Here is a 12,908-nt window from a genome sequence, read left to right on the forward strand (position 1 = left end):
GAAGCTTTTAAATAAAACATTTTCTCAAGTATAAACATAGGAATAACATCCAGGTAGCCATTTTTTCATTTTCGTTTTTAATTGACAAGTAAAAGTCTCAAAGTACTGTCGATGACATTGAGGAACACTAGGTGGACAAGTACATGGACAGAAGGAAGAGTTGGACGGTAGAGTAGCTATAAAAATGACTTCTGGGTTAAACCTTCATCAAAATTCATTTTGATATTAAAAATTAGAATACTGTTCTTGAAACAAGGCATGACACAGTAAATGATAGCTGTTCAAAGTTGAGGCCTGAAAAGTTTTACAGGTCAAAAAGCTTGAAGTGCTAATTATGTGCGCTACGCAGGATTACGTACAAAGCAGCGTTAGAAAGAATACACGTTCTGTTTTAAATAAGTGCAAGCACCGGAATAAATATTAAATAATGAAGTGGTTAAAATGCAAAACTGGTCTTGCACAGTGTGTTGCGAAAATATAAAATAAAACATGTTTTTGGAAAAACAAAATAAAATATTAGTATAAAGGTGCAAGTACAAAGATTTGCATATTGATTGAGGCCTTTAGAGCAATCGGTGAAACCTTGGAATGTTCAAGGTTCCACATTTACATGACAGTGTTTTGTTGAACAGTTTTCCATGCTTGATTTTTGTTCTCGAGCATTTGATGCCCAAAAATGCACTCAAAATGTATCAATATCTACAAACATCAAAATTGGTCTATTATAATCTAACACTGCACGTATCTCCAGGCTGAGTCAGGATCTAAGAAGTGGGAAGAGGAAGCAAGATGGCAAAGCTCCGCTAGTATGATGTAGTGTACAGAGGGGCGTGCGGGGGTGCGTTTGTGTCGTCAAACGTTGGCGAGCTCCTCGGCTTCGTCTCGGTTCTCGTTGATGTCGGCCAGAGTCCTGACGAAGCGCGTCCACTCGTCGGCTTTGGGCACGCAGATTTGCTGGGAAAAGGTGAAAGACTATGAAAAACATTGGCTTACGGCTAACACAAAATACAAAACTCAATTGACAGGCTAATGAAACTAGCATCAATGTTGAGGAGTTCTAACCCTTTAAGCAACGGATATTTGAAGACGAAAAAAGGGATATGGACTTTATCCTCTGTAACAAATGACTCATTACTGCAGTTTACTGACTTGCTTAGTTGTGAAACTTCTTTGTTTGTGTCTGTATGTCTGTATTAGACTGCCCCCTTGTGGCACTCTAGTTCTATTGACAGTAAATATTTTGTATTAATTTTAAACGGAAGTACATTTCTGAATACGTTTTTAGGGGTGTCAGGCGATTCAATTTTTTCTTTTTTATTATTATTATTATTTTTTTTTTCAGGAGATTCAATTTTTTTATCGTAATTAATCGCATGACTTCAATAGTTAACTTTAAAATTTTATATCTGTTCAAAATGTACAATAAAATATTAAATAAAATATTTTTTCTAGGTTTTCATATTTTTGTTAACATAAAAGTGGGGAAATTTTTTAAACTAATAGAAATATGGCTGCATGTTTTAGTCATTGATGCAGTCATTTCAAAATAATTCATAAAATTGAGTTAAAATTAAAGATGTACTGTACTGTAAAAAAACAAATGTGATATTGATTTGCGTTGGTCATTTTTCTGCCACTAGATGGCATAATTGCATTTGTAAGACATTAGTGACAGCTCAGTGCATTTTTGTTTTCGTATTAAGAGCTATCTAATCTTTAACATGCTTGTGAAATTCTGCACATTTTTAAAATTGTAAAATACAACTTGACCCCAGTCTCCTCAAATATACCCATTATTATTACTGCTAAATTTTGACGTGGACATGTCACTGCGTTGTGACTGGAATTCACCCAGTACAGGCTTTCCAAGTAAGGGGCAGTCATTAATAGCGCATTTTAAAAAAAATGTTTTTAATTAATTCACAAATTTTGACATCAAAATTAATTCACAAATTTTGACACCCCTACTTACATTTGAAATGTGCTGATTTGTCGTCTGCTTTTACTCACCTCGCCCACATCGTACACCTGCACTTGCCCCTCAGAGTCTCCGGTGGCGATTTCTTTTCCCGAGTGAGCCCATCGCACGCGGTTCAGCGCTGGAGCCCCTTCCACATACACGCTGGCAGTGGGAACCTGCGCAACAGCCAAGCGGTGCTACTGTGAGAAGATCACTTCAAGCCTCCGCATAATTATTATTTTTTTCAATCTTCAGGGCGTACCTCCGTGTCATTGTTGAGGTTCCACAAGTCCAGGCGACCAGCGAGGTCCACGCAAGCAAACAGTGCAGGGTGCGTTGGTGACCACATGGCGTCGTACACGTAGTCGCAACTATCTTCAAAGGAGTACAGCGGCCGGGTGCTCTGTATGGAGGGAATTGATCGCTATTCCGCAAAAAAAAAAGTGCGATGTAGAGAGGCTAGCTAGCTGAGTGTCACCTTGGTGCTCCACAGTTTGACGGTCCAGTCGAAAGAAGAGGAGATGAAGAGATGCGAGAAGTCGACAGGTCCCGCTGCGGTATGACAGCTCAAACCCGTCACAGGACCGTGGTGGCCCTCGAACACCTCCGTGATGCCCGCTTTACTGAAAGGCGCACACAACAGCACACAATCAGTCCACAAAGCAGTTCAGCCTTCAGACTTTATCTGCCACAACTTCTTTTTTTTATTACCAATACCAGTATGAGTATTCAATCAAATGCAAGTTCTGATACCATCAAATTTCAATTAACACATTAATTACATTAGGAATGAAGACTTTTTCTGTCTTTCTCATGATCAAAGGTTTCAAATGGCGGCAGTATAGCACCAACTACTGGCAAGGAAGACCTATTTCATGTTGTTTTTATTTTTTGCCTTAACCCATTCACTGCCATTGACGGTTATAAACGTCAAAAATTAATTTGAACTATTTCTATTAGTTTCACTTTTGTTCCCACTTTTGTTAACAAGAGTATGAAAACCTAGATTTTTTTTTTATTGTACATTTAGAACAGATACCAAATTTGTGATTAATTTATGAGTTAATAGTGAAGTCAAGTGATTAATTACATAAAAAAATGTAATTGCCTGATGCCCCTAATTTAAAAAAAGAAAAGATTATTAAAAAATTAGGGGCGTCAGACGATAATTTTTGGGGGATTGTAATTAATTGCATGGCTTCAATAGTTACTCACAATTAATCACAAATTTTATATCTGTTCTAAATGTACAATAAAAAAAATCTAGGTTTTTATACTCTTGTTAACAAAAGTGGGAACAAATGTGAAACTAATGGAACTAATTAAATAAATATAATTTTTGACATCTATACCTGTCAATGGCAGTGAAAGAGATTTATTATTGTTGAATTTCCAAGAAAACTTCATTTTTTGGGGGTGACTGTACAGTAAAGTCACCCATAGGTTTTAAAGACATGTTTTGCCAGGCGATTTAGGCCTTAATGGGTTAAGTATCAGTGGCTGGATTTTATGGAAATAATTGTAAAAATATACATTTAATTTTTTTTTTTTTTGGGGGGGGGGGTGCAATAAGTCAGGTTTTATAACTTACAACTTTTGTAACTAAGTTGCAGGAACATATCAAGATACCAACACAAAAAAAAAGGCCTTCAAGTAAAATTCTATTTTCACATAAATTTATGGGATTTATTAAATCCAGCCCTAATAGTTCAGAATTATTTTGACTACATTAGCTAGTTGAAACTGGCTGGTCAGTTTTGCTCTGACCAACCAATCAGAGGACATAAAAATGCCGACGTCGTGGCCCCGTGATGACTAATAACAGTCCCAATGTTAATACAAGTTTAAATGAGTTTAAATGACTCTGAAGGCCCAAGGAAGATTAGCATGGCAACACATAAAGGCTGAAATCTGATTGGACCAAAAAAAAAAAAAATCCAACATCAACCTACACGTATTGGAAGCAGTGCAGCCACAATAAATTAAATCAATCCAAGTTGTTATGACAGGTCACCTTCCATGGCGACAAGCGGTATAGACGGAGCCATCCTCACTGCCCACTACAAAGTTGTTGACGTCACCTAACGGGAAGGCCATGGAAGTGACAGCCACCGCCTTGCTCTGCTTGAACACCAGCTCCAAACTGTCCTGTCGGGCGGAAACGCCAAAAAGATTCTCGTCAAGCATCTCGTCAAGCATCCCAACGAGGACAAGTTACGCTCGTACCTGCGGCTGAGACAACATGTCCAGACTCCACGAGCACATCTTGCCGTCTGTGGAGATGCTGATCAAATTGTTGGCGTTCTGCGTTCCCACCACGTTCACGCAGTAAACCGGATGCTGCGACACAACGATTGATCAAGAAGCGAGCACAGCGAGTGTGTGTTTGGTACGAGGTGAGCGGCAGAGCATTACAGTGTGCGCAGCAGCAGACAGCGGGGTTCTCTGGACGGGGGTTCGCTTGTTGCTGCGGTTGTCCCACAAGACAATCTGCCCCGAGTAGGTGCCGCCAACAACCAGGTTGGGGTGAAACTTGGCAAAGCCGGCTGACATCACCTCAGACTGCAGAAAGGAAAACAAAATAATCAGGTTTTATTGAGAATAGTACTACTATATAAGTTGTAGCTTGTTCAAAAAACATTTTCAATTTTTTTTTTTACTAAGTATTTAAAAATGTGCCTGACAACGTATGAGGACCAGTCAATAAAATTAGAAGCCCTGAGATGATTGTTACATAATGGATAAAAATTACATCTCTGCATAAACAGTCAGCTTTATTTTAAGAACAAAATTAGCATCTTCATAAGAAATAAGTTCAAAATCAATCAGTAGACTTTTACTTTGAAGTTGGCCAGCGTGGTGCTAGCTTACCATTTTGACGTTTCAACTTGGCAAATTGCAGTTTTTGTTGACATTACATAATTGCGACCAACGTCTACACAACGCCATCCCGAAATCATATTCAATCGCTAATTTAGAATGCTAAGAAACCGCTAGTCAATTTGGCCGTCATTGTGTGATATGGCACAATTGTCCGGCGTTAGTGACTAGCAGCTAGCTGTTAGCATTAGCAAGGAGTGACCGGCTGGCAAAAGTAGTTCGACAGCTGCTGTTGCTTGGCTTGTTTTCTTTACTTCTTGTTCAATATTCGACTAATTTGTAATTCACTCTCCATGTTTAAAGGAGAGGAATGAGCGTTAAATTGCACTTTGAGGTCTTTTTCATTATTAAAAAAAAACACACAAGAGAAATAGAACATTGTCTTCATGTATTTTATAAAACACTTTTGCCCATGATATAATAATAATAAAAAAAAAAAAAAAACATTAAACTCAAAATGTCTAATATAGCCATTTAGGATTCAGGAAAACAGCTTTAAGTGCACTTATAATGCAGTTAAAGATGTGTTCCTAAAATTTATGTTTTTGGGTTTTTTTTGACAAAAGAATTTTATAAAATAAATGAAGACGATTTTCAATTTCTTTCTTTCTTTTTTTGCTGATCCAAAAGACAATTCGGTCCATGACTCAAATCTGTGATTCAATCCAAATAAAGTTACACTGTTTTACACTATATTTTGAAGTTTCTTTTCTGACCACATTTTCAACAGACACAAAGTGGGCATTCCCAAAAAAGGTCTTTTTTTTTCCCCACATAAAAAAAAATCTCAATTTTTCCTGAATCCTTCTCTCCACCCCTCTCAATTAGACTTGGAATTTTGATAGATTTGAATTTTGGGGAATTCCTGTCGCATTGCTAATTGCTAATTACAGGAATAAAAACTTTGTTTTAAGAACAAAAGGCATATTTTTCCAAGAATATTTTCCTCTCTCTTTTCTTTTTAAAATAAAATAAAAGCATCTTTCCTGAATAAGAGGTGTAATATAATGAGAATAAAGTTGTATTTTTAAAATTCATCTAATACATTTTCTATATCATAATAGAATAGATTTTCTTCAAGAAAACAAAAAGCAAAAAAAATGATGTTATTCAATTTGGTGTGTGATAGTTGAGCTTCATGGTCAACATTACTAGATGTACGCTACATTATTTAACAGTCTTACCTGGCAGTGGAAGATGTACTCCGGCGTGTTTTTTTTGTATTTCATGTTCCAGACCAGTGCGACTCCATCAGGTTCATGAGGAGAGTCCTCATTGTTGTTGTAGGAGGCCACAAGCAGCTCGGGGTACTGGTGGAATACAATCACCTCATTAGGTAAGCATCTTACAACAAAGTATAGTAAAAGCCCCAAAATATTTTTTTTCCCCCTTTGCTGTTGTGTTCACCTGTTTGTTGATGCGTTTTGTAAAAACCCACCTGAGGAGACCAGTCCAGACAGGTGACCACTCTGTTTTTGGTCCAGCGTTCATCTGCAAATTGTCTGTTGAGAACCAGCTTGGCGCCCGCCTGCAGGTCCCTGAACAAGACAGAATACATTGAGGGTCCTGCCTGGCCATTTTGTTCCTCTCTCTCTCTCCCCGCTGAATGGGCCTGACCCCTCCTTGTCCTCCAGATCTCGCCCGCTGTAGTCAAAGCAGACGTCCACCTGCTCGGACAGCGCCCGCTCCACAATCCTGCTGCCTCGTTCGAAAAAGGCCAGGAAGTCCTCGGAGTGCAGCACCTGCAGCTTCTCTTCTTCTGTTAGCTCTTTGGGGGTGTCTACACATACAGAGGACAACATTTGGAGTATCATTGTACTTATAATACTTTTCCAGGTCACAATTTGGATTTGTATACACCTTCATACAAACACACCTGATTTGATTTGATTTGATTTGGTCTGATGGTGTGATGTGACAAAACATCCTTACCTTCCTCATGTTGGTCACCCTGGTCTTCCTTTTCCTCCTGAGCGTCCTCTGTTGGTGGGGGCGCACTTATCTCATCATCTTCATCCTCATCTGCAGAGCACACAAAATACACACAGAAAATAATTTAAACCCTCGCGTAGTCACAATTTCACACAAAAAAATTCAGAACCTTTCCTCCCTTTAACCTTATTTGCTTTAAAATCTCATCTATTTGATCAAATAGTTACTTTACTAGCGCCATCTGGTGGAATCATGGTGTTGTTGGGTTTAATTCCTTGATAGTGCTTTATGAGATGTCCCGTTTTGTTTACGGTCCTTGAACGCACCTCATGCACCTTGAAAAGTGAAGTACGTTTCTGCTTCTCTCTTGGTTCAGCTAATAACAACAGCCCCTGGCTAGGCTAGCATGCTAGCTAGTGTGTTTGAGTGTCATGTGAGGGCTGTTGTTTACGTAACATGGGTTGCTTTGCCGCCATTTTGTGGCACCTATACACAATTTTGACCTTGTTTTATGCGGGAGGAGGGAGCTTAGTGTGCTCGCTTACCTGCTTTTTGATCTGTGTGAGCTTCAGTGGGGGTCTGGGTTTCTTTTGAGTAGGACACCATTTCTTTGGGGACAATGTCCACTTGGGTGACTTTAGACATGGTGAGCCTCACAGCCCCACGCCTGCATAGAGGCATCACATCAGACATAAACATATAAGCAGAACTGCAGCGTAAGAGAAACTTGAGATGAAAGGAGACATGATGATGAGGGCTAACAGACATATTACTAACACTCAAAACATATTTGGACACTTTAGAGATGAAACTCGAGAAGCTAATTAAAGCTGGTAGCTACAGGAGGTGAGAGGAGGAGCAGTACCCCATCAGCTCAGAGTCGGAGTGGAGTTGCAGAGTAGAGGGGTCAGGATCCCAATGCAATGTCCTTAAGGGGCCAAACCACCAGACGGAGTTAGCAAGAGACAGAGAGACGGCAGAAAGAGGACGCGTGGACAGCAGCGGGACGAACCAACAAGGTCAAGGGTGAGATGTGATAAGAGTTTAAGATGGGGGAGACAGTAAAAAGGAGATAAGGAAGAAAGGGAGAGAAGAAGTGCGTGTTAATCGAGTAAACATCAGCGTGCTGGTGAAGAGGCAAAGAGGACGCAGGTCAACATTTGTCCTAGACACTCACTGGACACGACTTTAGGTACGCTTGCACTATGTACCGCAGGGGTGTGCACACTTTTGTGCTAGGGGCCACAATTGCTGTTCAAAATGGAGATTGCCGGGTCATTTGTAGATGGACTAGAAAACTTAAACCATTGAAATGTATGATTAAAAAAATAAAAATAAAGTACATTAATTCATTCTCATTTTTGCGATGTTATTAGTAGGCATGTGACGCTATTAGATTCAGACAATATGACAGCCGTGAGCAAAAATATTGCGGTATCACATCAAATGATTTTTTTCCTTCTTTTTGGTAAATAAAACAGCATTTTTACCCCATTAGCTCATTCACTGCCATTGACGGCTATAGACGTAAAAAATTCATTTGAATTATTTCTTTTTTTTTTTTTATTAAATTTTTGTTAAAATCACAGTAAAACGTCAAACAGGTAATCGGACCCTGGCTAGCGTTTAGTACGGATTAATTTGATTAGAATTTCTCAACTAAAAGTACTTCATGATGCAAAATTGTTCATTTTACTAATAGCTTACCTTGTGTCATTCCATTTACAATAAATTACCAAATGAATTATTTAAAAAGATTGAGATGAAATATTGAGAATGCTAAGTTTTAAGCGACATTAACAGAAAGTTATTTAAATGTGTTTATTACTGTTATAGACCTGAATTAGATTGAGAGAGGTTGCGTTATGTTACTAAATAAGGCAAACACGATAGAAAGCATATTTTTATATAAACACCGTTCTGGTTGCCAATTGAAGTATGCATTACTGCCTTAAAGCAGAAGTGAAGTCAAACATTTTCTTTACTCTAATATGTTCACCTGCTGTTGACTATGAACATATTATTGCAAAGACCATTTTTGACTTGACTTCTGCTTTAAATACAATGTCGGATTGTGCATTTGCTGTACCTAATGAAGTGTCTCTGTTATCTCACTCGTCCTCACAAATACACACGGCATGCATGTGCGCACACACCTCGGTCCTGCGTTCCCATCCCCGGAATCCTGGCTTCCTGCGTCGCTGGCCACTGATTTGTTGGAGGGAGACATGGGGGCGGGGACTAGGTAGTGAAATAGACAGGTATCCTCTGTTACTACCCTCAGGGGCTGAGCTGTGGCTGTTTGACCAGTGGGCGTGGGAGTGAGAAGGGGTGAGGGGGGTGTAAGGGTAGCAGTGGCGAGAGGATGAGTGAAGCATGCAGCAAAGGGGGTCGAGACAAGGACACACAGATAGGGGGAGAGAAGAGAGAATGAACATAAATGATAGGCAGGCTTAGGTGTCATGCACAAAATGGTCAGATAATGTGTGAGGTGAGAGGGGTGAACACAACTTATAACCAAACTGAAAAATTTGATTTTGTTTAAGCGTATCAAGCAGTCCATCCTGGATACTGTTATATATGTACAGTGTACTTTGACTTTAACAGGGTTCTAGGTTGGCCACTACATGACTGTGTCAGGTCTACTGTGGACTATTTCATAAATAATAACGATGAAATCAACACATTCTTGCTTTTTTAATATTTGCTATTCAATATTGTGAGGTTTTATTGGTCTTTCAAGTTTATTTATGCATCGTTAAATCATTCCATAATTATAACTATTGAAAATGTCAAATGTTAAAGTGGAAGTTAATTAACTCATTCACTGCCATAAATAAAAAATAAAATAAAATAAAGATTATTAAAAATTAGGGGCAACAGTAGTTAATTGCATGATTTCAATAGTTAACTCACGATTAATCACTCATTTTATATGTTTTAAATGTACAATAAAAAAATTCTAGGTTTTCCTACTCTTGCTAACAAAAGTGGGAAAAAAATGTTAAACTAATAGAAATAGTTTAAATTAATTTTTGACGTTTATAGCCGTCAATGGCAGTGAATGAATAAAAAAGAAAAGAAAACATTATTAAAAATTTGGGGCGTCAGGCGATTAAAATTGGTAATCATAATTAATCACATGACTTCACTAGTTAACTTACAATTGATCACACATTTTATAACAGTTCTAAATGAACAATAAAAAAAATTCTAGGTTTTCATACTCTTGTTAACAAAAGTGGATTTAAAAAAAAAATATATATAGAAATAGTTAAAAATGAATTTTTGACGTCTATAGCCGTCAACGGCAGTGAATGGGTAAAAAAAAACAAAAAACATATTATATATTAATATAATTAAAAAATATATATTAAAAATATTCTCCGCAATAAAACACAGTATTCTGATTAATATTGTGGAACGAATTTAAAAAATCCACTCTATATTCATCTCATGGGGCGGCCATTTTGTCCTGTACTGCCACCTGCTGATGTTGATTTCAGTTGACAGTATGAACACTCAAAAAAAAAAAAAGTTTAAGTGATAAAGCCACAGATTTGTTAGCATTAATATTATAACCTGACTTATGTTTACTGACTTATATTTACATCACACTTCTTTGGTAGAATCGTGTGAAGTTGTCGTAGTGAACGCTTGTTAGACTGCAAGTGTTTAGTAATTTAACTGCTCTAATTGAAAGAGATTAAAAACTGTCTTTTATATTAATTCATGGTTAATTTGCTTTTATTTTAGTGGTAAACTATAAAACAAAAATATTAATGTATAGGGCTGGGCGATATGGCCAAAAAAGAAAAATCTCTCTCTTTTTTTATTATTCTGGATGATTATGATTTTAATCAAAGTAATAAACCCAACAAACATTTATTTAAAGTTTTCATTTATTCATGAATAAATTCTGATCAAATGGTTCAGGCAACAATATTGTATACTGATTTTAAATAAATTTGATCGTAAAATTAACATTCATAGCTTGTGCAAAAAAAAAGCTATTCATTAGAGTGTATTATTTATATGCAACTCGATTTCACGATTTAGCTAATTTTCAACAGTTAGATTTTTAAAATGAGGATTAGTCAAATGTATTTGATTTATTGCCCAGCCCTATTTATGTATAAATGTTATGTTGTTTATTGTACGTGTTTTTCTGTTTGTGTTTTGTTAAAAAAAATTATGTTAAGAGGACCTTGAAAAAAAAGAATCGCAATAGCAATACGGAAGAAAAAAATGCAATTAGATTATTTCAGCCTTACTAGTAAGTCAAAGCACCACTGCAGTGAAAAAAAGGTGAGCATGCTGTTGCTGCGTGTGTTAATGTGTGTATGAAAGTATGCACCGTGTTGTATATCAGGGGTGATGCCAACACTCTGCAGCAAAGCCTCGGCCTCCTTCCTCTTCTTCTCCAAGTCGGAGTCTTCGGAACCCGCCTCCACAGAACGCTTTGAGTCTCCCTGTAAAGGACAAGTAAAAGTTCAAGAAGAAAAATTCCAACATCTTTATCGGTGTTATGTTAGTGCGACTAACATCCTTCTTCTTCTTCTCCTCTTCTTTTCTCTTCTTCTCCTCTCGAATCTGGGCGATGCGCTGTTTCTTCCTCTCGAGCTCGGCCTTCAGCTCACTCTTGTCAGACATACTGCGAGAAGACGGCAGCATATTTTCATCAATTATATAAGTAATTGAAAGAGGGCATTTTATTTAATATAATACAATTATTTTATATAATAAAAGAGAATGCATTGTAATGATGTAAACTGGTTTTACAAAGTGCAATTACTGTGCATATTGTAGTATTCATGCCTTCAATGTCAACAAATGGGGAAAAGGGGAAGTGACGTACTGTATGTCATAAAGCAGTCAGCACATTTGTAGTTTTTTTGTGTGGCAGTGTTCCTACCATCCTCCTCAAAGTTGCTTGGTGCCAGTCAAAATTATACAGACCCCCTCAGGCCACGGCAAAGGTACCATTCCACTAGTTTTAAGCCAATGTTTCATCAGAAGAGTTATGAAAATATTTTATTAAGGTTGAAATGCTCCTTAGTGCTACTTTAAATATTAAAGTCTTTATCATTTAACCCCAAAAATTGGACAAATGAATGATCCACAAAACAACCCATTTTTTGTGTGTGTTTTAATGCAAGCACACACACAAAAAACATTTATGTCATCGTATTTATTTATTTATGAAATTTGTACAGGAGAATCACTGAATTTGGGTTGCCCAGGCCGAGGAACTGTCAATGTAGAACCTTATATTTGCAGCTCTGCTCAGTACAAACATGTGAACATGTGGCCTCCGTGTTAGTGAACAAAACCTGTATTTAAGCGATATCTGTGCTGACATAAGCATTCCAAAAAAGGAAGAAGTGGCCCTGGGCCTGTCACACTGTTAATATGAGCACAACTGCTTATTACAATGTTCTCTTTATATGTGCCCATGACTGAGATTGGGTGTTGTTTTTAACTAAACTAAAACCCATCTGAAAATAGCCAGGACGGCTAAACATACTAACAACGGTGTCACTAACATAGAATCAAAAACGCATAAATAGTTTATTATGTCCTAACCCTACTCTTGCCCGTCTATGACGTCACTGTTGTAACCTAACCAAGATGCTCAACACTGCTCCACCCGCAGTCCGAAACAACTGTAAACAACAAAAGCTATTATAACAAATTGAAGCTGTATTAAAATAAAGTTGAGGTTTTAGTCGCTTGAGCATGTCACCTACACGTTTCCCACCGAACTAGAGAACCAGCCAAGCATGACTTAATCTAATTAAAAGCCACACTGACATCCCGGAAAAGCAGCTAGCTGTCTAGGTTAGCATGCTACTCCGAGAGGGCCTGCAAGAAAGCATCGGAAAACCAACCGACCGCACCCATTTGTTTCAAGACGCCAAAACATATGCGAGGGAAAAATTCGTAAGGGTATAAACACCTGACGTCCAAGTAAAACAGTCCAGTGATAAAGCAGTTCGGTTTGGTTGGCCTTGTTTCCGAAGGAGAAGAGAAAAGAAGTGATGAGCGGTGATGATGATGCTGGAAGCTGGAGTGGAAGAAGACGCCGCCCGGCCGCTACTGCTCTCTTCGTCGACGCTTGGAATGAAACAAACTG

At 37.9% G+C, this 12,908-nt stretch overlaps 1 protein-coding gene across 4 annotated transcripts; it reads right to left on the minus strand.

Annotated features, from left to right (window-relative positions):
• Positions 1–58: 58 nt before the first annotated feature.
• LOC144044058 (dynein, cytoplasmic 1, intermediate chain 2a-like) lies at positions 59–12,899 on the minus strand. 4 transcript variants are annotated; one of them, XM_077558249.1, is made up of 17 exons: positions 12,732–12,899; positions 11,318–11,426; positions 11,130–11,244; positions 8,929–9,013; positions 7,638–7,700; positions 7,318–7,439; positions 6,773–6,862; positions 6,458–6,620; positions 6,279–6,378; positions 6,025–6,150; positions 4,376–4,522; positions 4,187–4,300; positions 3,975–4,108; positions 2,439–2,583; positions 2,223–2,363; positions 2,011–2,136; positions 59–954 (listed from the first exon to the last, which is right to left on the minus strand). In XM_077558249.1, the coding sequence occupies exons 2-17, from the start codon at positions 11,423–11,425 to the stop codon at positions 853–855; spliced, it is 1,881 nt and encodes a 626-aa protein (XP_077414375.1). In that variant the 5' UTR covers position 11,426; positions 12,732–12,899; the 3' UTR covers positions 59–852. The 4 variants fall into 4 exon arrangements, with proteins under 4 accessions (XP_077414375.1, XP_077414374.1, XP_077414377.1 ...); XM_077558248.1 differs by having other exon boundaries at positions 8,929–9,070; XM_077558251.1 differs by lacking the exon at positions 7,638–7,700.
• Between the last annotated feature and the right edge of the window lie 9 nt (positions 12,900–12,908).

Source organism: Vanacampus margaritifer, chromosome 2, assembly GCF_051991255.1.
Source record: "Vanacampus margaritifer isolate UIUO_Vmar chromosome 2, RoL_Vmar_1.0, whole genome shotgun sequence".
NCBI lineage: Eukaryota > Metazoa > Chordata > Actinopteri > Syngnathiformes > Syngnathidae > Vanacampus > Vanacampus margaritifer.